We start from the raw sequence: 25,257 nt of genomic DNA on the forward strand, positions 1-25,257 counted from the left end.
TACATGAAGACTGACCAAATGAAGGACAAGATCGATTTCTCTCCTTTCTTCCAGGAGAGGAGGAATTACAAAATCACACTGACTAAGGTTCAATAAAAACAGCAAAGAACAAAGAAAAGACAGGAGTAAGATGAATTAAGGTGCAGATTTCTGTTCAAAATCAAAGCTACAAGACGTAAGAGGGGATTTACTCTCATGTCTCCATCTACACATAACCAAGCCATTACACAAAAGTGAGAGCGAGAGAAATGAAGGGAAGAAAACATTCCATTTAGATGCAAATGCTCCTCATTTTCCTCTCTACCAATGTCTCTTCCTTCTCACCCAGGTTCTGCAATGGAGCAGGTGGGTACGGGAGGGGGATTAAGCCAAGGACAGATGAGTTCCGACAGGCGGCCTTGCACCCGGGGCTCACGGAGGGATGAGGTTGTTCGTTTTCAGCACTGGACAGCGACATTGACATTCATTTACCCACAAGGGCCGGCTGCGCCGCTCTGACAGGCTGACGGCAAGCCAATTACCGCTGAGCTCCATAACAACAAAAAGCCACCAAAATATGGCCAAAAAAGATGATATTTTGCTCAGGCGTGTCACTAAGCACGACCGGCCGCTTAATTTGCAACGACAGAATAGAGTGTTAGCGAGCATACAGCCAGGGCATCGAACGAGTGCATATGGAGATAGCGATGATGTGAACAGAAGACTTGTTAGTTTGTGAGAAATGGAGATAAGAAAGGAAAAAAGACTACAACTGGGAACATTTAAAAATGGATCGCCATGGTGTAGAGTTGGACAGCAGGCTGTGATGTGTTTGCTGGAAAAATCTAACAAAAAAAAAAGTTAGAGTGAGTGTGAACTGTGATGGCGTAATCCTGGGTTACCTCGACACGTCACAAACACTTAAGGTAATCCTGGAAGTAAAAAGAGCAGCCCAGTACTCAGCAGCTTTACAAATGTTCATAAAAATGATTTATTTTTTTCTACAAACGCTAACGCTGTGAGATCGAAACACATCTTACATTGCAACGTCACGTTCATTATCAGAAAACCGCCCATCAGAAACCAATCCATGACAGAGGACTGTAACTTGGCAGCAGTGTGACAGATGGTGGAGGAGGGGGTCGGGTTGGGGCTGGTTGTGTGAACTGGAATGGCACACACACAAACACACACACGCTTACATAAATAGATACAGTTTAAAAACAGGAGGCACCATCACATCAGGATCATACAAAGTTTAGTTAGTTGGTACAAAATCTGACCAATGACACGTGTTTAAAATTTAAAAAAAGAAAAGAAAAAAGATTTGCTGTGGACGTGTCACACAGAAAACAGCACGTATCTGACTTTTTTGCAGGTGTTTTAACATTTTGTTTACAGTGAAATAATTATAGTATAAAATTACCAGTAGTTTTTTTCTTTTTGTCTGAAAAGATGCAGTGACAATGCTGTGTTGCATCACCAGGGGGCAGTAGGGGACAACCTTGCTCTCAGGCAAAGCTATACTGCTTGCATGTCTTCTTGAGCGTGCTCAGTGCGACTCTTCTTTTTCTCCCCCTCTCTTTGGTGATTTTACCAGATCAGTATTATCAGTTTCGACAGTAACAGAGGAACAGACACGTGTCATTTTAACTTCATTTAACTGTATTTTTCTGGCCTGCCGGTGTAAACCCATTCAGCAGGCGAGAGAATCCCTTCTGAGCCTTCCATGAAAGGACTGACCTCGAGGGAATTGTCAGACAACAGGGGTGAGACGAGGCAGTAAAGGAAAACCAGACAGTCCAGTTGGGAAGGAGGTTCCGCCCTGCTGCCGCAGCTCTCACTGCTGATAAAGACTCTGGTGATTTATCATCATACATAATGAAACCCTGTGAGCCCTGAAAGATGGAATCAGACTTTACATGTTGCTGTTTGTTTAAGCCAGTTGTTTAGTTGCTCATCTTGCAAATTAAGCATTAATGTCTGTTTTCACTTCACTACAGAGGAAGAAAATTTAACATTTTCTCTTGAATTTTCAAATTAAAAGCATTGCAGCAGGGGTAAGTTAAAGGTAAAAGGTGCATACTTGCACCACGTGTGCATACATATGTCAAAACCCAAACAAAACAAAGGAAACGTGGAGTGTTTGCAGACAGTAGTTTAGAAAAAGGAGGGTCAGTGCTGTGAAAATGGACACAATGGTAACTTAACGCCCACCTCACGCCAGGTGGGAGAGTTGTTACCTGTAACTTCAACCATTATTTGAAGACTGAGGTCTAAAGGAGAATGTACACACAATGAATACATCTGCTTTGTAACCCAAAGTCTGGAGAAATCAGTAGTACTTTTTAATTCCAACATGATGGCTGGGTCTCTCTTTCCCGCTGCCTTCCCCTTCCATCACGTCAGGCAGATGTGGGCGACATGAAAGCCCTGAGAAGGTTACCGAACCGCTGAGGCAGGGCAAATGTTTTTGGGCACGTGTCCATCTCAGTGCGTCTCCTATTATCCGGTTCATGCCAAGTTCACCCTGGTGTTCAAACACGGCACGCTTGCGTCGCTCCTGACTGGAGTGGAAAGGTTTCAGATTTGTGCTCCGTTGCACCTGGAGAGGAACTGAAAACAACTCAAAGAGTCCCAACTTTGGCTGCTAAAATTAGCGCTCAAGGGCGTGGGCCGCACGCCACAGGATGGACACGGTGGAGTGTGACGTCTCAGCTGTCAGGAAAAAGTGTTGAGGAGGCGTGCCTCTTCCTTTATGTGCAGACTGAGATCATTCCCACCGTCATGTGAATGTGCATTTAATGCTGAAACTGAAGTTGTTTCATTCTTGTATATATAAGTCCATTTATTTTTTTTGGTGTCCAAAAATATTCAAATACTTCCAAGTGTACACAAAACAACAAAACAACACACTTTCCTCCTGTTACTCTGTCCGTCTCATGGAAATCCAACACAAAAACTGCTCTCTGTGGAGATGTCAACCTTTAAATGCTACTTGTTCCCATCTTGTTTGAAGGGGTGATTGTTTTGACACAAAATTACATCACACACACACGCGCACACACACACACGCACACACACACACACACACACACACACACACACACACACACACACACACACACACACACACACACACAGAGCATGTGCACTCAACCGCGTCCAGAATCCAGTGAGCAAAAATCCTGCTGCAACTCTTCTTTTTTCGATTTTATCAACAATAAAAGATCAATATATTCAAACGTGTGCGATAGCTAGATTCATATATAATATATTTTTAAAAAAGTAAAAATTGAAAACTGCAAAACCCAAAATGAAAATATTGGAGAGCAACAGGGTGTGAAATAAAAATAAAACATCTGGCGTCCTACACAGATGTTTCCGACTGTAGCCGCAGGACAAACTTGTGTGATTTGGGATCGATGTACTCCTCGGACATCTGGATGTAGGGGATCTTCTTGGATGTCACCACCAGGCTAAAGTCCACACATTTGAGCAGGAAGATGGTGCCGTCTTTCAGGCCGCTGGTGACTGACGCCTCGCTGATCAGCGTCCACTGACGGGCTCGCCAGAAGTCCCGGCTGTACTGAACGGTTGGACCTGGAGTCAGGTAGCTCTCAAGGAACGCCTGGAAAAGAAGGAAGTATGAAACCATTATATTATAAAAATGCATTTAAATATTAGTTATTATTAATCTCTGGCCTTCTTCCACAGCATGTTGTGTCCTGTCTTTATCAGATGGCCCCTCCCTGAGCTTGGTTTTGCTGAAGGTTTCTTCCTGTTAAAATTGAGCTTTTCCTTCCCACTTTTGCTTGGTCGTAGTGTGTCATATGATTGTTGGGGTTTTTCTCTCTGTTTTCCTTGTAGGTTCGTTACCTTATTTGACACTATATAAATATAATTCACTGAAATGACCCCCAAAGAAAGGCCGAATGCCGTGTGTAGAGGTCACAGGACTGACCTTGGGCGTCATGTTGTTGGTGATGCAGAAGGCCAGGTGTTGCTGGATGCTCTCCATGCTGTGGCAGTGCTGTTGCTTGGTGGTCCTCAGGTACTTCTGCAGAGCCCGAGCCATGGATGGGAAGATGGCTTGTGCTGCTTCTCGAGGGTCCATAACATCCCCAGGTGCTTTTTTCTGCTCTTCCTCCTGCATGCGCTTAATGTGTGTAAACGCTTCCTCTACTGCCACCACCAGCCTGGGAGGGGAAACAGCAAACAACAGCAGTTTCAATAACAGCAGGCTTTTGTGTTTTACTGCTTGAAACGCGTTTTGATCTGACCGACTCACCGTGCTCTGCGTTTGCGGACGCGCCTCTCGTGCTCGGCCTCTTCGTAGTACAGCTCGTTGTGGCTGGTGTCTCTGCGGCGGGCGGCAGCTGCGATCATCGCTCTGGACTGAGAATGGGCGATTCCCGCTGCTGCGTTGTTTCCGGGACCTGCCGCGGCAAAATCAGATTGACGGGAAGGGTTAAACGCATGTATGAGAGTGTTCACAGGTGGTAGCGGCCGGTGAAGGAAGAAAGAAATCTTTGGTGATGACACAGAGTGCAATGTGAGAGAACAAGCTGCTGTTAGAGTGAAGGGGGGAGATTATTAATGCACATAAACCTCAGTCCATTTCCTTTTATCACCTGCAACACTTAAAACCCCAGAAGCTGACAAGAAGAGCCGCACAAAGTCTGAATTTTTTATTGTTCCGAGCGATGTCATCAGTGGAAAATCCAAAACACATTCCTTCCCCCATGTACGGGCCATTGATATGCAAACACTTCCATTACTCTGCCTTCAGGAGGTACGGGGAGTGCAATTAAATGAGGGTCTCGGGCAACTTCAAAAGTTTACATTTTTAGAATTAGAAATTGGAGGCGGCTGATGAACCCCGCCTGATGTTAATGCAGGTTAAAAGATGGCAGCGCTGGCGAATTATTAATGCGGGGCAGGGATCGAGCATGAACAGAATAATTCATGGACCCCCCCTCCCAACTCTGCTCCTGGCATCACTGCACTGACATGAGGTTTACGGGCGGGAAACGTTACACTAAATGTCAGGGGAAGGAAGGTGCACTTGGAATTTGCCATGTGGCGCTTTCTGTACGGAAGATTTCAAATAACTCTACGAGACACACTTACAACAGAAACACGTGTCGGTTAGAAGTCGAGTGGAAGTAAAAGTAGTCTAGAGGGTCTTCAATAGTTCAAGACTGTATCTCTCAAATGTGAAAATTCATTGGTGTGAACAATAATAATCTGGAGTATGATGGTTTCTCAGGGGCACTGATACTGGAAAAAAACAAAAACAAATACAAACCGAGCCGAGCAGTGGGGTTCATAGTTTAGGAGAAGGATTTGTGAGATTAAAGCCACAAATTTACAAATAAACTTGGGAATTCTCCGACACTGTGAAGTCATAAGGCCACACCACATGATCGTACATCCTGTTTACAACCAGTTCACAGTTTAAAGCTACATCAGTGAAATAATATTAACAGATGTACGTATCACAAAATGTTGAAAATCATGAATCTCATGTGTGGTGAGTCCCACCTGTACTATTCACACAGTGTCATTGTGTGTAACTGCTTAGGTACCTGTGGACACATGAAATGCTGTGTGGACTTTTCAAGTGAAAATGATACTAATCTTGTTAACAGCCGTGCTTAAAAAGAGCTTTTCTTTAAAGTCTGAGCAATGTTAGGCTGCATGTAGATGAAGCAGAACTGTCGCCAACTGTTAAGAAATGGGGAGCGCTGGGGCGATGGATATTAGGAAGCATTGCATGTACAGAAATGAGAATATTCCAGATTCAGGAATGTGTCATACAATCAGACAAGAAAGTGGGACGACGATCCAAAACGCAGATCAGACTTTTAATGCTGCCTGAAAGAGTGGCACCATTACTCATGACTGCAACAGGAAATACCTGTAACAGCGGTGACTGTATTTCACTCCGCTTCTTTGATTTGGTAGTTCAGTCACAGAAACTTGAGCTGACTAAACAACACAGTTAAAATGTTGTTCCAGGAATCACAAAGCTCACCCGAAGCCATTTGGACGCAGTCTAATCGAGTATTACGGCTGTTTTGTGCTCAGAGCTTCACCAGTTTTTCATTAAGAAATGATTATCGTCTGTCCCTGAGTCAGAATTATTTATTACAGTAGCAGTGTGGCCGCAGAAAGCAAGAAGTAGGAAGTAAAAGCTCAAGACAAGAGAGCGATGAGAGCGACGGAGGGGTCCCCGAGCAGCTGCTGCGGGAGGAAAATGAAGGAGGATGAGGCTCGAGAGAGAAATGAGAATACTGGTGTTGTAATAGCTATTGATTTATCAGCCATCTCCGTCAACGCCTCCCACGAACATTTGAGAGGAGGAGGAAGAAAGGAGGGAAATAAATGGCAGGAAAATAAAACACCAAACCGAGAGGTGGGAGTCGAGTTAGTGCACTTAAGTGAAGCTTGAGTACACTTAAGGGACTGCAATAATTTAATCGAGGGTTTGTGTTGCATTCTGCCAGCTGTTGTAAGGACAACGCTGAACTTTTTCATCAACCTGTGGCATGCAAAGAGAGAATAGGAGTGGGTGGAAGTGGGGTGGGGGAGGTGGGGGCTTTTCATTTCAAGTACATTGAAGGAATATCTTTGTTTAAAGCGAGCACCAGCAGGCTGTGAGGGTACTTTTATTGGTGGCAGTGTTGCATTTACTTACTGTCCAACAGGTAGGCTTTCAGTTTAGCTTTAAAGATGTCTTAACGGGTTAGCGTCAGTGTGAGGAAAAACACAGAGAGAAGAGCAAGTTTAAAACACTCCACCTGCTCCAGAAGGTGCGCCCGGGGCGATATAGATAGCCACACTTTTTTTGCATGTTGTAACACATCAGCTACAAATCACCTGTGCTTTATACTACACTGGTCAATTTTCTAATTATGCCAAGACTGCAGATCAATTTTCTTCCTTCCAGGCAGTTATATGTTTTAGCACATTCCAGCACAGCTAAGGAGATTCGACCTGCAGAGACTTGAAATGTCATTTGGAGCGAACGACTGCTACACAAAAACGCAGTTTCTAACAGTTAACTCAAAAACAATGTGGCCTCTGTGTAATGGTGTTAAAGATGTATTTATTCTGCCAGTTAAGTGGTCACATTACATTGAAATGAGGGCAAAATATTGGCAGATATTATATTAAATATAATTAGAGACAGCCATATTTAATTTAATTGTCATAAACAGACCAGAACCATTTAAGCGAATAAGCCTAATTAACTGGAACAAATGTTGGACATTTGCTGGTTTTCTCAGTCTGACTCTTGCTGCTCTGTCATTAAACAAAACAAGTCATATCTCATTATGTAGTGTGGGAAATTGTGACCAGACAATCAACATGACCCTGAAGACTGGATCACAGTTGAGGCGGATTCTTTTTAAGCAAAACATTAGACAAACTTGCTGTTAAAGTTTTCAAATGAGAAGATTTGGAGACTTTTTTTTGTCTTTTTTAGCTAAAAATGTTGCGTTTAAATGTTGGACCCAAAAAAAGGCAACGCGCGAATATGAATCCTTGGAGTTTAAAGGCATTATGGCAATTCAAATATCAAATACATGTTGTTTAAAAAGGGTCAGTGGTCAAACTACAAATCTGAATATGAGATAACTAATCCACATCATTTAAACTAACAAGAATTGAGAAACAGTTTTGGTGTCTAATCACTCATTTACCGAATGTCACTGATTCTTAAATGTCAAAATCCTATTTAAATCTATAGATTTCAATTCAATTCAATTTTTATAGTCAGTTTTATTTATACAGCACCAAATCACAACATCAGTTGCCTCAAGGCGCTTTATATTGTAAGGTAGACCCTACAATAATACATACAGAGAAAAACCCAACAATCATATGACCCCCTATGAGCAAGCACTTTGGCGACAGTGGGAAGGAAAAACTCCCTTTTAACAGGAAGAAATCTCCAGCAGAACCAGGCTCAGGGAGGGGCGGGGCCATCTGTTGTGACTAGTTGGGGTGAGAGAAGGAAGACAGGATAAAAGATCTGAGCTGTGGGTCAGTCTGAAAACAGGGAAATATTCAGTGTCTGTGAGCATTTTAAAGACTGAACAATAATCAGTTTGTTGAACAGATAGTTGTAATAAGTAAAACACACAGTTTGCCCAAACAGATCAGTATAAGGAAGGAAAAGCAGACCTCTGAGACTCCACCACCCCAGAGCACAAAGAACAACCAAAATCACTGAAGACATGAAGCATCCCACTCACCCTCAGCAGGGGCTGCTGGGAACTCACCATCCACATTGTACACCTTGAGGCCAGCCAGATGCTTGGCAGCGCGGGACTTGGAGGCAGAAAGCAGCGCTGGGTTATGAACCGGAAAGTCACAGTAGTAGTGCTCTATGATGGCCAGAGCTGCCCGCTGAATACTGCAGAGGAAGAAATGGGAAAATCAAAGGGAAGTTTAAGCCACAGGAAATGTTTGAGTTTGGAATTCAGGTAGCTTTGGGCCAGCATGAGAGCTTCAGGTCTGAGAGCAGGACATGAGGAACATTAGCCACGGGATGTTTAACACCAAAGACTAGAAAATAGCCGTAGTAATTCTACAAGCCTTCCTGCTGAATACAAACGCACAGCGAAAAGGCAGAAGGCAAAAAGCAGGAGGAAGCACTAGCCAACAGACATTTCTGGCTTTCTTTGAAAACTTTCTGCGAGTGAAGAAAAACCCTTCTAGCATTTCTTCAGACTAACAGTACCATCAACATAAAACAGGGAGAGAGAGACAGAGCGAGGGGACGGAAGTGATATGGAACAAAGGTGGAACAGTGCAGCAACTGAAATGAAAAGATCTGACAGTAATACTTAATGACTAAGTGGAAATGATTCTTAAAGACACACAAAAAAACCACCTTGGAGAACAGAATATCAGCACGTCTAGAAGATAATGCACAGTGTAGAGGTGGATCTGCTGTGCTTGACGAGATTTAAGTGAAGATATAAACACAGAGTAGTAGTAGTGACAAAAACATTTACAGATCTTCATCACCGGATGACCCGCAATCCTCTGGAACTACATTAATGCATTAGTCAGAGCTGAAGACTGCGACAGAAAATCGGATTTCTGCTTCTCCTCGATGTCTCATTAATGCAATTTATTTTCACTGCTCGTCCTGGCAAACGTAAGATTTGAAAAGGCAGGGTGATTTATAGCCTGGAGGAAAAGACAAATCATGAGGTGGAAAAAAGGAGAGCTAGAGCTAGAAGAGACGTGGAGTGCTATTCACATTTATACCTTTATATAATTGTTCATGTACATGGTGAGCAGCAGCAGGTGATAACTGCATGTTCACAAACATCAGACGGGGGGCCACTACGAGCTGCAGGGTGAAGGTTGCCTTACAGGTATTTAAGAGCCAACCAAGAAAAGGAAGTGAGGTTTGAGGTTACAAGAGGCGCAAAGATGACAGAAGGAGTCACGAGCATGAAACAGAAGCCAGAGACTCAAAGTGAGCTCGAAGTGTATAACCCAGACCCTGATACTTTATACCATGGATCACTAAGCATGCCAGGTCCTGCACACAGGTAAAGTACTTTCACACGATAAAGGTCATAAATCACTGGCTTGATAATAATATAGTTCCTCTGTGGTTCCTCTTTCAAATAAAAAGGTAAATCACGCCAAAACGACACACTTACTCAAGCAGCGACACTACAGCCTTACTTGCGTTTACCAATACTTTACAGCAGTCATGCTAATATCAGCTGACTATAAATACCGACTCTCGTGTCACGGTTCAAAAATGTGATCGCTGATTGGAAAAGGTTTGCAGTTTTATATCAAAACATTATAGCTTCACATCAATAGTTTTACAGTTAGCATGTCTCTCTGTACCTGTGGGGCTTTTCGGTCCAAAGACATGCTCACTAGGTTAACGAGTGATTTTGGTGTAGGTATCAACAAGAGTGTGAGTGATCATGAGTATAACTCTGTCATAGATGTTAATTAGTCTAAATGTTACGTATGATATCTTTTAACTCACAGTTAGTCTCAACAACTGTACCAACTCTGTAGCAACATCATGGGCTCAGTTTCACACCCTGCATTTGGCTGAAAGGAGGACAGCAGATGCTGCTGTTAACTAGCACATAACAAGACTTTACAGCTCAACACTGGACTCTTTTCATTCATTGTGTGAGCCGTCCTGTGTCATTCTTCTAACTTAATAAACCCAAACAACAACACGTGCTAGTCTGCAGCATGCGCTTCCTATTATCCCAAAGGAGGCAAAATGAATACAGACTCACTGATGAAAGCTCTTATATCCTTTTTCTGACCTTTAACATTCCTGCTTCTAAAGCAAACCTTACATTAAATAATGCGTCATGTGACGTATTACAGAGAGCTGGAAATCACCCAGGCAGCATTAAAAAGTCATTCGTTGTTACCGCTCTGCCATCTGATGACAGTCACATGTATGTGAGCTCACACTAACATCACCAGAGGCAAGCAGAGTTCTAAGAAATACTTCTCAATGACAGAGGATGTCTCCTCATGTCGATCCATAGGATTTGTTACACACTGGAGAAAAGTGAAGAAGACTCTAAACACCACATTCGCACTATGTCCTCTAACACGGTGAAGATACAGATCTCGAGACAGTGTTTTTGCTGGACTTTTTTATTTGGGCTGCCTTCATTGCCACTAATCTCATTGAGACTTTGAAAAACAAAACAAGTTTAAGTGAGCTAAGATGACAGCTAAAGGTTGTACAACATGCTTGAACAGGAGGATCTTTAAAATAAACAAGCGTGGTCTTGCCAATTTCCTAATCAAACAAGCTTAATTCTCTAAATTTAGCATAGGATTCATGCAGTTTCAGTCTGATGATTTCTTTGCCCGGCGGCACGGCGTTGCAGTGATCGGCACTGTCGGATCGCAGCAGGGTAGTTAGGGAATGAGATGGGTGGACTTATTTGCCAGATCACCGAGAAATAATGGCATCAATATTGACTCTGTGATCATTCTCAGAGATTAGCACCCTGTTGCATCCACTTCAATAACTTGGAAGTGAGACAGCACTTTGTTCTTGATTTCTGTTTGAATGTTTCTGACCCTAAGAAGCAGAGAGTTGCCTAAAAGCCCTCAAGACCAGAAACACAGCAAATTAACACAAAATTCTTTATCTAGTTATACAATCAGGTGTTAGGCTCACACACTGTTTACTGATATTTCAAAAAGAAAGTGTACATACGCATTTAGAGAAACTCTGAAGATTTTAGGAGATAATCTCTAATGGGATCTCCAGCTGCAGAAAAACAAATAAATCACAGGGTATTGATTATTTTAGCACGAGTGGAGTCGGCGCTCATTTTCGCCAAAGAGGCAGCAGAAAGTGTGATAACACCCAGACAGCCCTGTGCTGCATTAAGCACTCACACTAGGCAGCACCATTGTTTAGCTGTAACTTACGTAAATAGTGAGTCAGTCCCTGCTTCTTCCCAAGTTCATTCAATTATTAAGCAGAGCAAACATGACACAAAGCAATTCAAACCGAGGAGCTCAACTGGGCCCACAGAGCAAGGAGAATGCAAACTCAGAGAAGGAAATAAAGAACCTTCTCTTAAAACTTTGCAGTTCAATCATAAACCAGATCCTCTGAGAGCGAGGTGATTGATCACTGTTCTGATGCACAGGAATGCTCGGTAAGAGGGAAGTCCCCCCAACTGTGAATGTGTTTAAACCACTCCTCTCTTAACAACTTGGTAAGGAATGCACTCTGTATTCGACTCATCCGGTCAAACAACGAAGCAAAAAAAAAAAGAAAAACCTCCTCTGGCCCTCAGATTGGCATCAAAGGCAGACAGAAACAAGCCACCGGGGCCTGAGGGCCCAGGATAGGGTCCTCATTATGATAAGGCTGAGGATGGATGCCAGAAAAGCAGGAATGTGAGCAGCACCAGCCACCGCCTGTTAATAGAGAACATACACGAGAGGTTGGCTGGGAAAACATAACACCCACTAGTGTGTCTGGGATTCTCTGTATGATACGCTGCTCGTGTTTGAGGCAATGTGTGCACAAATCTGTCATTTGCATGTATATGGTGCAATTATCCATGCACACACACACAGGCGTGCCTCCGTTTGTGTATGGCTGTGCGCGTCAGGCTGACCAGATGCCGCGCTGCAGTCTGTAGGGAGCACTAATTAGCTGTGTGTTTACAGTCACAGACGGACAACAGAGCGAGGCTGGGCCTGCTGCCGGCCGTGCAGGGATGAATGGCAAGGCTTACAAAAGGACGACACCCCCAAGGCAACCGGCGAACACACCGCTCAGACCAATAAACGCTTTAACTTGTCTGACCTGTTCCTGCTGATGCTTAGCAATTTTATTTCTTTTTTCCCCACATTTTAGCTTACTGATTACTTTTTTTAAAAAGTCTGAAAAGAGCCAGAAATGTTCAAAAAACAGTTAAAAAATTTCCATCCTGCTTTTCCAAACAAAAAAATGGTTTTGTGCTAGGACCAATTCTATTTACATTATACATCCTTTCTCAATTCAGGTAAAACATGAGGTTAATATACACGGTACACGGTTAACGTTAGAAACGTAGTGTGGAGGAACATACACTACCAGTCAAAAGTTTGGACACAGCTTCTCATTTAATGTTTTTTCTTTATTTTTACTACTTTCTACAATGTAGATACATACTGAAGACATCAAATATATGAAGCAAGATATATGGAATTATGTAGCAAAATTAATAAATAACTCTAAATATGTCTTATATTGTAGATTCCTGAAAGTAGCCACCCTTTGCTACTCCATGTTTGACAGACAGTGATGTGGATGCTGTACCAAAGTTTTCAGTTTTAGTGTAGCCTCATCTACTGTATGTCCACGAGCTGTGGGTAGTGAATGAGATCGTGGATATGAGTGACAGAAATGAGCTTCCTCTGAAAGGTGGTGGCGGCGGCGCTCCCTTAGAAATAGGGTGAGGAGATAGGTCACTTGGGTGCAGCTCAGAGTAGAGCTGCTACTCCTCCACATCAACATGAGCCAGTTAAGGTAGTGTGGGCATCTGATTAGGATGCCTCCTGAGTGAGGCGATTTGGATATGTCCAACTGGATGGAGGCCTCAGGGCAGACTCAGGGCATGCTGGAGATTGTGTCTTTCGGCTGGCCTGGAAATGCCTTGGTGTCTGTCAAGCTCTCTAAGTTTGTGCAGCTTCCCCGCTTGAAAGGGATTGATGCATCTACCACAGGTGTTTAACTGGGTTTCACTCAATGACCAGGCAGATCTTTTGTTTTCCTTTTCTTTAATCTTCTTTTCGGCCACAGTCAGCCATAGGTGAAAAACCTTTAAATACAAACCAAAAAAACCAAAATACAAATTATGTTTGTTATCACACATCTGCAAATATTGTAAACAATCCCAAACACATTTTCTTTTTTAAACACATCAATGCAGTGCGCAAGCTTTGTAGTACAATATTTACTTGAGTATTTTTAAATGCTCAAATTATGTAATTCACTAGCAATTGTACATACACCTTGAGAAATACTGCTTTCTATTAAAGTGCTAAATTAAATAATCAATCTGCATTAGAACTTGAGCAATAACAATAGTATTTATAACCAGCTTCTCTTAACCATATGCAAGCATTAACAGTCTTCCATATGCAGACCAACAATAAACAATGGTGCCGCTCGTAAACAGGCAACCAACTCACGGCACAGTGCTAATGCTACGTAAGCTAGCGGCAGCCGCGATTCTTTAGCAACTCGCTTCAAAGTCTTTTACCATAGTCAGCAACCATTCCCTTACCGGCTGCCTCCCTGGCTTTGTAGATACTTCAGTTCCACACAATATTCATGTTGGCAACAACTTATTGAAAGAATTATGCTGGGCTTTTCCCGAAAGTGGCAACTTCCTGTTGCTCCCCAGTTCGCCTTCTTTTTCCTTCCCGACAGAAACCCAGACACAAGATTAGTTCCGCCCTCCAGTCTGTCACGTTTACTTTTTTTCCTCAGGGCTCTCCACCTCCTACTCGGTTTGACTTGACACCTCCCACTCGATCTTCCCTTGGAACACAGGAGATCGCCAAGTTCACAAGCAAACCGCAGTTTAACTCATCCCATTTAAGCATGACACTGACGACTTGGTCCCATTTTGCTCCTCCACAGGTAACAGAACAACTAGACGTCTGACGTCTCTATGAAGGATGGTAGCTTGAGCCACTGGAGTCGCTCCTCTTGAACTAGAGCTTAAGTCCTCCGCCCTCAAGGACTTAGCCACAGAACCACTGTAACTTGGGCATACCCGGACATTGACGTCCCTCACAATACCCTTTTTGTCTGGATTAGTGCTGACAACTATGCCCATTTTGAAGTGCCCTCTCAGCGCATTCTGATCACTTAACCAGACGACATCTCCAACAGTGACATTTCTGTGTGCAGTGTGCCACTTGCTCCTTACAAACAAATTAGGGCCAGCAAGTTGGCTCCAGGACCTCCAAAACTTGCTCACTTCTGCCTGGATTGCTTGAAGTCTCTTATAGGGGTAAACGGAAAAGTCAAACATCTTGAAGTCCCCACTTTGAGATGCTCGACCAAGCAAAAGACTGTTGGGTGTGACGTAATGAATGCAACCTTCCCGACTCTGTACTCTGGCATCAATCGGGCGCTCATTTGCAAGGTTAGCTGCCACATGAAGAGCTGTCTGGAACTCACTGTAACTTAGCCCAGACTCCCTTCTAAGACTCTGGAGTGCTCTCTTCACAATGCGCACAGCAGCCTCAGCAGCTCCATTTCTATGTGGGGAATCAGCCGGATTTACTTTCCACATCCACTCTGTTCCATTCTTTGCTGCAGTCTCCTCCAAGACAAACTTATTCTGACTTTCCAAGAATCCGTAAAGTTCCTTCAAGACAGACTTTGCTCCTACGAAATTAGTACCTGGGTCTGACCAGATCTTTCTTGGATGTCCTCTAATTGCTGTAAATCTCTGGTAAGCCATTAAGAAGCCTTCAGTCGACAAGGAATTTACTAACTCCGTGTGAATCGCTCTGCTGGCCATACAACAGAATACAACCCCCCAAACCTTTATCATGACTCTTTTCTTGATGTCATCCTTCACTTGGTAGGGTCCAAAGAGATCCACTGTTGTGAACTCAAAAGGTAAAGCAGGTTGAGTTCTTTCCGGAGGTAAGTCGCCCATTATTTGCCGGCAACTCTGTGCTTTTGCTTTCCGGCAAACCACACAACCATCCACAACTTTTTGAGCAATCCTTCTCCCTCTTATGACCCACGCTTTCTTCCTCATTCTGAGCAGGGTCCCAGCAACTCCCTCATGACTCTCATTGTGGGCCTCCCGAGCCAACAGTGTAGAGATCCAAGCATCATAAGCCAAGATGGGAACACTAACCTGGTCTTTCTTAAAAGCTTGCACTCGGCCGCCACAAACAAAGAGCCCAGAGCTTGGGTCTTTGTATACAACCAGTCTATCTGTAGTAGTGCTTGGGAAGACAGCGCTGTCTTGTGCTGCAAGGAAGATGTCTCTTAGGGCATCTTCACGTTCCTTCACCGAAATTACTCCTACCAACGGGACTGCCTCCCACTTTGGGTCATTAGCAGCTGGATGTCCCCCAAGAAACTTTCTAGCTGCTCTCCAAGTCCAAGCAACTGATCTAACTAATCGAGTTAGGTCACTGAACCGCTTGACATCTACAAGGTTCTTGATGACTGGCCTTCGCTGCTCTCCCTGGGCCTCAGCAGCCCGACTTCGCTTTTCTTCTTGCCCTTTTATCTCGGCCCTTGTCAAGGCAGCGACAAACGCCTTTCTTTGCAGCTTATTGACGTTTTCTTTGGCAGTGGCGGCTAACTCTTTAGCTGACCTGACTGGCCACTCGCACACCGGCAAACTCAAGAACTTTGGACCATTTTGCCATTCTGAGTCTTCATCTAGATCCCTGGGACTAGCTCCTCTTGTGACTACATCCACAATGTTCTGAGGGCCAGGAACCCACCACCAATCTTGAATCCTTGTGCTGCTCTGTATTTCTCCAATCCTATTTGCAAAAAAGGTCTGGTACCCATAGCTCTCCCGCTGTATTGCCCCAATGACGGTTTGGCTATCGACAAAGTGATACCACCTCTCAACCTGAATCCGGCTTTGCGCCTCAAAGTATTTCTTTAGGCGTGAGCCAAACACTGCCCCACACAGCTCTGCTTTGACAACATCCCCTTTGTGGTCCAATGGTGTTAACTTAGCTTTGGACTCCACCAACCTGATGATTGGGCCCTGATCTGAATTCCACCTTAAGTACAACACTGCCCCATAGGCTTGCTCACTTCCATCGGAGAAAGTAATTGCCCAGGGTTCTTCGGTGAAGCACGGGGGAGTTAGCGCCCTTGCAAATGTGACTTTGCTGAGCTGGGCATACTCCTCAAAAAGCCTAATGGCGTCCTCCCTCAGGGCATCTGAGAGCGCCATATCCCAAGTGTCCTTGACCAAGCAGCTTTCTACTTTTGTCTCTTGGAATGCCCTGCGAACTAAGATTGCTCCTTTTTGCTTTGCAGGAGTGACCAAACCGACTGGGTCATACAACCCTGACACTTGGCTGAGAAGCTCTCTTCGCGTCAGTGGGTTTGGCGTGTGGGTCTTAATCTGCTCCTGGGCAAGGTCTTGGCCAACTCGCATCTTTTTCTTCCTCTTGGAGAAGTTGATTGCTACCATGACATGAAGCTTGTCTTCTTCCACTATGTAACCCAGACCAAGAGCTTTGTTTTCTTCGTCACGCATTTGGTTTGGTAGGACAATGGTTTTCATTCTTGTTTTCTCACCCTCGTCATTGCGCTTCCTCCTCCCACTTTGACCAGACAAGACCCAAGGTTTCAGCTCAAATCCTCCAGCCTTTAGGATCTGCTCAATGTTCTCCGTAATGACTTTTAGTTGGTTCATGTCATTGTGAGAGGTAAGGATGTCGTCGACATAGCTGTCTTGCTGGAGTACACGACGTTCCTCCTTGAGGTGGGAAAAGGTAGAAAGGCTGGCAGTTTCACGCATTGCCAGCTGTGCAATGCATCCTGCCGGTTTATCTCCAATGTTCACCCTTGTGATGGCATATTCCTCTAGCTCGTCATCCTCAGAGTCCCGCCAGAGGAACCTATGCAGATGCATCTCTTTGTCTTCTAACCAAACTGAATTGTACATCTTTTTTATGTCACCAAGGGCTCCGTACACTCCGCCCCTGAATCTGAGGAGAACTGCTCGAATCTGGTTGAGGACATCTGGACCCTTTATTAGCAGGTCGTTCAAGCTCACACCTCTAAACCTCTGGCTGCTATTCCACACAAGCCTCACTGGAGTTGTAACAGAGTGGGGATTCGGAGCAATGAGGTGGCTCACGTACCACACTGGCCCATCCCAGTTACTGATCATGTCCTTGGACAACTTGACTGCGGCTCCACGCTCCACCATGTCATGCACCTGAGCGGCATAAGCAGCTTTCCATTCAGGCTCCTTGGCCAATTGTTTCTCTGTCCGGAGGAATGTGCTCTCAACTCCTTTTTTGTTATCTGGTAAGGATACTGGATCTTCAGCCCAAGGGTATCTGGTATGCCAGTGTGGCTCGTCGCTGTGGCCATCACCCGTGACATAGGTGAGTCCTTCTCTTATTATTTCAAGCTCTCTCTCCTCGGCCAGTGTCATTTCTTTCCCACCTGGCTGGCAATTTCCGCAACGACAACCCCCACACTTTGGCTCACATGCAGCACCAATACTATCCCACTTCCACCACTCTAAGAATCCTCGACTGGTGGTTGAGGTACTTGACCTCTGAAGCTTAGCAGGAACATGCTTCCTTGTTGAAGACTGGTCCGAGGCCTCGCCAATGAGCTCCTCATACTTGACAGCTGCTGCTCTCATTGACCTGGCAAAGTGTGTCTTGGACATGTGGGCAGAGACAGTAAGCTCCTCGAAGAGCTCAGGGTGAGTTCCCCCAACTGTCTTTCCAAGTGGCCCATCCCATAACACAAGGTCACCGATGACTCTGCTCCTCTGAGGCGCTAGCCGACCTTCTTTATGACTTATAAGCAGATGAATGTCTTTCGGTCTTACAAGATCGTTGAGTGGTATATCCGGAAAGAACCTTTGTAGCTCACTCGGTGTGACATGTTTGTGGACTTCTGCTATGCTGTCGAGTCCATAGCAGACCAGTTGGTGTGACCTAAGGGTGCCTCTAGGCGTTCTGACTCGGATCTTTAAAAGATACCGCCTTGTTCTCACGTGCGTTTTCATTGCCCCTACTCCATGAACAACCAGAGTGATTTCTTCACTTCTTAGGTTAAGACTGCTTGCAGCCCTGTGGGTTATATAGTTGGTGTCAGAAGCCAGGTCAATTAATGTCCCAATCTTTTGCCCAGCATTAGCTGTGACCTCAAGGAGCATCATGATTACTGGCAGCTCTCGAAGCCCACCTTCAAATAGGAGGCTTGGCTGCTCCTTGGTGGTGCTGCATGTCCTAGATGCAGTGTTTGAAAACGCATCCCTGCATTCTCTTGCCAGTTCAGGTGACAGTTTTCTGAGGAACTCCTCCTGATCCTCTGTACATTTCCTGCTGACCTTTCCTCCCTCTGGATCAGATCTATTTTGCTTCCCTGCTGCACTTCCCTTCCTCACCTCAGCATTAGGGCATAGGTAGTAATGGTGCTCCGCAGCGTGTGCTTCTTTGCAGCCTGGGTTTTTGCACAGATAAGTGGGTTTGCAGTATGACCCTTTGTCATGAACGTCAAGACAACTCCAGCATGCGCCTAGTTTCTTAATTGCGGCCTTCTTTTCTGCAAGCTTTAATGTCTTAAATTGCCTGCAGAAGTAGAGTTTCTTTTTATGCTTTCCATCACCGCAGACCACACACCCTTCATCACTACCTGATTTGGTGAATTTGGTTCTGGAATGTTTCAGCTCCACTCTTTCTCGCTTACTTGGCTCTTCCTCTCTCAGATGATCAAGCTGTTCATATATGGTTTCTTGCTCTTTGAGGAATTCCAGAAGACTATCAAATCGTTTTTCTGGGGTGACCGTGTTTCTACTGTCAGCAACATAAATAAGCCACTCCTTTTTGAGTGTTTCCGGAAGTTTACTTTCGATTGACTTTGTCACCAGTGGGTTTTTTATGGCCCCCGTGTCACCAAGGTCAACCAGGTCTTGAAGTGCCTTCTCCACAGCTTGAATTAATTCCACTATTTTTCTTGGCTGGTGGCTCTTGACAGCTGGCATTCTCTGTAACTCCTCCACTATTTCAATAGCAATTGATGTTTGATTGCCGAACCGATTCTCCAAAACACGAAAGATGTCGTCTGCAGTGTTGTAAGTGGTGAGTCGAAGTTCTCTCGTTATTTTCTCATCCACACTATCAAGTAGCTGAAACTTTTTGATCTCTTTCGAACCAGATGGCTCCGCCTGCCCCTGAAGAACCTCCCATTCCTTCTTCCATCTGTGGAAGTCTCGTTTATTTCCAAGAAACTTAGGAAGTGCTGTTGGTTTCAGCTTGATGATTGGCATGGGGCAGCTGGAGGTAACTGGCAATGATGACAGGTGATCAGCATCCTCCTTTATTCTCATCTCCAGAAAGTCAGCTTTTCTGGAAACCAGCCTGGGGACGCAGAGTTCCAGCTTCTGTATTGCTTTGAAGATCTCTCCGAATACCTGATGGGATCCAATGCTTCCACTTGCTATACCTCTCCTTTGCCACTCCCACCAGTTCTTTCAGGTGGCCAAGAACGAAATCATACACTTCATAATTACCGTCAGGCATAATGGCAGCAACATGTTCACACTCAGCCTCTGCTGCCTGTAGTGCTGTGGACAATTCTGCACTTCCAAAGTTGGCCCAGAGAGCCTCTCTGACTAGGGTTTTTATTTCCTTCAGTTTTAACTCACATTCACTTGCAGTCTTTGCTAAGTCGGCTCTCTGCTGTTCTGTCAGCACAGCTGCTTCACTTGTGTCAGGCTTTGCCTCTAGCTCTGTAATGAAACCGGCCTCTAGATCATCATTGGCCTCCATGACTTTCTCTGCTTCCATCGTCAGTCTATTGAAACTGTCTTTGAGTTCTTCTTCAGTCATATCCTCATGCGTCCTCGTAATGCTATTAACCAGACGAGAGAATGATCTCTTGGCTGTTGCCCTCACTCCTTTGAGTTGTTCAACTGACTTTCCAGCAGCTTGGTCTGCCATTTTTGTGTGCTCAGGCTTGAACTGGGGTTTATTTACTAATGGGAATGGCACATGCAACTTGAGGGATTCTCCGAATTTCCTCTTTGCACTAATTATTCCCTTATCCCAGGACTCCAGGTCATTTTTCCCAGATTTGATTTCCCGGTTTTTCACTGTCAAGCTCTCTAAGTTTGTGCAGCTTCCCCGCTTGAAAGGGATTGATGCATCTACCACAGGTGTTTAACTGGGTTTCACTCAATGACCAGGCAGATCTTTTGTTTTCCTTTTCTTTAATCTTCTTTTCGGCCACAGTCAGCCATAGGTGAAAAACCTTTAAATACAAACCAAAAAACCAAAATACAAATTATGTTTGTTATCACACATCTGCAAATATTGTAAACAATCCCAAACACATTTTCTTTTTTAAACACATCAATGCAGTGCGCAAGCTTTGTAGTACAATATTTACTTGAGTATTTTTAAATGCTCAAATTATGTAATTCACTAGCAATTGTACATACACCTTGAGAAATACTGCTTTCTATTAAAGTGCTAAATTAAATAATCAATCTGCATTAGAACTTGAGCAATAACAATAGTATTTATAACCAGCTTCTCTTAACCATATGCAAGCATTAACAGTCTTCCATATGCAGACCAACAATAAACAATGGTGCCGCTCGTAAACAGGCAACCAACTCACGGCACAGTGCTAATGCTACGTAAGCTAGCGGCAGCCGCGATTCTTTAGCAACTCGCTTCAAAGTCTTTTACCATAGTCAGCAACCATTCCCTTACCGGCTGCCTCCCTGGCTTTGTAGATACTTCAGTTCCACACAATATTCATGTTGGCAACAACTTATTGAAAGAATTATGCTGGGCTTTTCCCGAAAGTGGCAACTTCCTGTTGCTCCCCAGTTCGCCTTCTTTTTCCTTCCCGACAGAAACCCAGACACAAGATTAGTTCCGCCCTCCAGTCTGTCACGTTTACTTTTTTTCCTCAGGGCTCTCCACCTCCTACTCGGTTTGACTTGACAGTGTCCCCCCAGAAGGGCTGGAAGAGGTGGTTGGGGAAAGGGGTCCTAGGCATTTCTACTTAGACTGCTGTGCCTACGACCCACATCTGGATAAATGGTAGAAGATGTGTGGATGGAGTGTTTCAGTGCAAAGTTCTTCAATTTGTTAGTCAACAATGGCACCAATGCTCCAAAATGGTGCCAATGAACGCCTGGGACAAATAACCCCTTAAACACTTAGAGCAATAGGGCTGTGCGATATGACCAAAATCTCATATCCCGATATAAGAATTGTATCGTCCCGATAACGATATAAATCACAAAAATGTAACACGTTCTGTAAATTCTGTGAATCTCCGGCAGCTCGACTTGCGGGAAGTGTTTCCAGCTGCGCGTCATGTAGCTGGAGTCGAGTGTTTTAACCGATGTATGAAACTATACATTTTTAGACATAAGTTGTAACGGCCGCCGTTTTCTTTGTGAGCATTTATTACACAGCGTGCTGCGGTGAAAAGCCTGTTCTAATGTTTGAGTCTAAGGTTTATTTTTTAGCACCTAGTGGCTCTTTTTTAATTCTCATCCGTAAATAATCTGCTCTTTCACGTGATTCAGTTTATTTTGAAAAGTCTCAACAGGATCTTGAGCTTTATTGTGAAAGGTTTATGTGGAACATAAACAAGCGGACACGCGATGCTGTTACCGTCGTTGTTGCCAACCACAACGCATAAAAACAGGCGCTTGTCCATCAGTCGTGTGGTTATATAAAATATAAGAGAAAGAGAGAACATTAAGAAATTTATATAGCCACTACAGTGACCATCAAAACGATGAAAAAATATTGCCGTAAACAGTTTATTTTGCGACATCATGAAACAAACGATAGACATTTTTATATCGTCATCCGATACAGTGGGGCAAAAAAGTATTTAGTCAGCCACCGATTGTGCAAGTTCCCCCACCTAAAATGATGACAGAGGTCAGTAATTTGCACCAGAGGTACACTTCAACTGTGAGAGACAGAATGTGAAAAAAAAATCCATGAATCCACATGGTAGGATTTGTAAAGAATTTATTCGTAAATTAGGGTGGAAAATAAGTATTTGGTCAATAACAAAAATACAACTCAATACTTTGTAACATAACCTTTGTTGGCAATAACAGAGGTCAAACGTTTACTATAGGTCTTTACCAGGTTTGCACACACAGTAGCTGGTATTTTGGCCCATTCCTCCATGCAGATCTTCTCGAGAGCAGTGATGTTTTGGGGCTGTTGCCGAGCAACACGGACTTTCAACTCCCGCCACAGATTTTCTATGGGGTTGAGGTCTGGAGACTGGCTAGGCCACTCCAGGACTTTCAAATGCTTCTTACGGAGCCACTCCTTTGTTGCCCGGGCGGTGTGTTTTGGATCATTGTCATGTTGGAAGACCCAGCCTCATTTCATCTTCAAAGTTCTCACTGATGGAAGGAGGTTTTGGCTCAAAATCTCACGATACGTGGCCCCATTCATTCTGTCCTTAACACGGATCAGTCGTCCTGTCCCCTTGGCAGAAAAACAGCCCCATAGCATGATGTTTCCACCCCCATGCTTCACAGTAGGTATGGTGCTCTTGGGATGCAACTCAGTATTCGTCTTCCTCCAAACACGACGAGTTGAGTTTATACCAAAAAGTTCTACTTTGGTTTCATCTGACCACATGACATTCTCCCAATCCTCTGCTGTATCATCCATGTGCTCTCTGGCAAACTTCAGACGGGCCTGGACATGCACTGGCTTCAGCAGAGGAACACGTCTGGCACTGCGGGATTTGATTCCCTGCCGTTGTAGTGTGTTACTGATGGTGACCTTTGTTACTTTGGTCCCAGCTCTCTGCAGGTCATTCACCAGGTCCCCCCGTGTGGTTCTGGGATCTTTGCTCACCGTTCTCATGATCATTTTGACCCCACGGGATGAGATCTTGCGTGGAGCCCCAGATCGAGGGAGATTATCAGTGGTCTTGTATGTCTTCCATTTTCTGATGATTGCTCCCACAGTTGATTTTTTCACACCAAGCTGCTTGCCTATTGTAGATTCACTCTTCCCAGTCTGGTGCAGGTCTACAATACTTTTCCTGGTGTCCTTCGAAAGCTCTTTGGTCTTGGCCATGGCGGAGTTTGGAGTCTGACTGTTTGAGGCTGTGGACAGGTGTCTTTTATACAGATGATGAGTTCAAACAGGTGCCATTCATACAGGTAACGAGTGGGGGACAGAAAAGCTTCTTACAGAAGACGTTACAGGTCTGTGAGAGCCAGAGATTTTCCTTGTTTGAGGTGACCAAATACTTATTTCCCACCCTAATTTATGAATAAATTCTTTACAAATCCTACCATGTGGATTCATGGATTTTTTTTTCACATTCTGTCTCTCACAGTTGAAGTGTACCTCTGGTGCAAATTACTGACCTCTGTCATCATTTTAAGTGGGGGAACTTGCACAATCGGTGGCTGACTAAATACTTTTTTGCCCCACTGTATATATCATTATATCGAACAGCCCTATATAATAATATTAAATCTGAGCAAAACCAGTAATTCCAAAATAAAAGACATGAAGTAGTTTTGGTGGTGGAGTTGACAAGAGGCGTAAATAGGTAAAATAAAACAGCAGAGTAACAATTATAACGGGTGCACTGGACGCCTGCATGAATATGATCAGATGTTATTTAGTGGCAATCGGCGAGTTAGCCAGATAAACATAATTGAAAATGCTAATGCAAGACTGACTGCACGTTCATGTATGGACTTGCTGCAGTTATTTCTGTCTCAGTGTGCATTTTGGCTGATGAATAAAAACATCTTTAAATATTTTGAGGCTGGATATGCAAATAGAAGTCCATGGGCAAAAATGCAGGAAGACATAAACCTTAAAATATAAGTGCAGATACGGTATACAGATAGTGTTTCACCTATCCAGTCATAAAAAAAGCTCCATCCATAAATCCGTCAGGTTTTATTAGATACCCAAAAGCAAAAGGTATGTCAGACTAAGGGCTGTGTATTGATAGCAGAGAGCAACGGGGGAGCTGCTGGGTCTGGCTGAAAATGGTCTCTTCCTGTTTTTACTCAGAGACGATAAAGTCATAAAAAGGTTGGTCTTGACGGTTCCTTCCCCCACACACACACACACACACACACACACACACACACACACACACACACACCTTCTTTCTTTCTTTACAACATTTTACAATTCGTCAGCACAACCTTTCCATTAACTATTAGTTCCTTGTTCTCTATTCTCCTTTTTGGTCCCTCCTTTAGATTTTTCCTTGTTCCAGTCTCCCGGGCTTTCCTATGTACTCCGCCCTGTGTCTGCAGCTCTTTTCTGAGGAGTTTCCTCTCTGAAGTCTTCCCCACCCTCTCCTTTCTTTCCTTCTGGCATGGTTTTCTCTCCACATCAGGCACTTTGTCTTTGTGCCTTTTTCATACATTCTACATTTTCTTCAGCTCTACCTTATAATAATCATTTCTACTATCTATGTATTAATGACTCCTTAATATTCATCTTCTTCTCTTTCTTGACTTTCCTACATGAATTTCTTACTCCCATCTCTGTGCTAGTAAGCAGCTATTAGCCTCTTATTTTCCCACCTCTCTAACTTGAGGTGCCCCAGTTTCTGTCCTTTCCTCTGCCTTCATCTCGCCCACACGGACGTCTTTTGTTTTCCCTAAATTCATCTCCCCTTGATCTCTTCCTCTCTCTCCTGGTTGCTAACACAGTGTCACTAAGTCTTATAAAGTTGTTGACTTTTTAGTTCTCATCAGCAACAGCAAAGCATTTGAAAGCTCGCTGAGCCACATTTGGATGTAAATATGCTTTTCTTTCCAGTCCGATTGACATGGAAGCTACGATAGCAAAGAGTGTCACATCTCATTTTAACCCTCTGAGAACAAGTAGGCCAGAAAAATGAAACCAAAAGGCAAATGGAACTGCAAAACTGCAGTTCCCCTGATGGCCACTAGAGGCAAGCCTGGCTGCCAAATATGTCAATGTGTGCATTTTATTGGA

The 25,257-nt window shown here is 44.0% G+C and overlaps 1 protein-coding gene and 1 long non-coding RNA gene across 5 annotated transcripts in view; both read right to left on the reverse strand.

Moving 5' to 3' along the window:
* Positions 1-952: 952 nt before the first annotated feature.
* The window catches only part of LOC146547665 (vang-like protein 1), a 76,309-nt gene continuing 52,004 nt past the window's right edge, over positions 953-25,257 (reverse strand). For 3 of the 4 annotated variants that reach the window (XM_085263864.1, XM_085263868.1, XM_085263867.1), the window contains 4 exons: positions 8,247-8,407; positions 4,271-4,418; positions 3,944-4,178; positions 953-3,610 (listed from right to left, as the gene is read on the reverse strand). In XM_085263864.1, coding sequence (XP_085119990.1) covers positions 3,350-3,610; positions 3,944-4,178; positions 4,271-4,418; positions 8,247-8,407 — 805 coding nt within the window. In that variant the 3' untranslated portion in view covers positions 953-3,349. The remainder of the gene's footprint in view (positions 3,611-3,943; positions 4,179-4,270; positions 4,419-8,246; positions 8,408-25,257) is intronic. The other variant, XM_085263865.1, reaches the window with a different exon arrangement.
* LOC146547666 (uncharacterized) lies at positions 8,417-21,300 on the reverse strand. Its single transcript, XR_014890633.1, has 3 exons — positions 20,992-21,300; positions 19,920-20,524; positions 8,417-13,337 (listed from the first exon to the last, which is right to left on the reverse strand). It is a non-coding gene; the product is annotated as an uncharacterized LOC146547666 (long non-coding RNA).

The sequence above is a fragment of the Mchenga conophoros genome, linkage group LG23 (assembly GCF_057382185.1).
Source record: "Mchenga conophoros isolate Kocher_MC1m ecotype Shallow Benthic linkage group LG23, M_conophoros_male_GT1.1, whole genome shotgun sequence".
NCBI classification, from domain to species: domain Eukaryota; kingdom Metazoa; phylum Chordata; class Actinopteri; order Cichliformes; family Cichlidae; genus Mchenga; species Mchenga conophoros.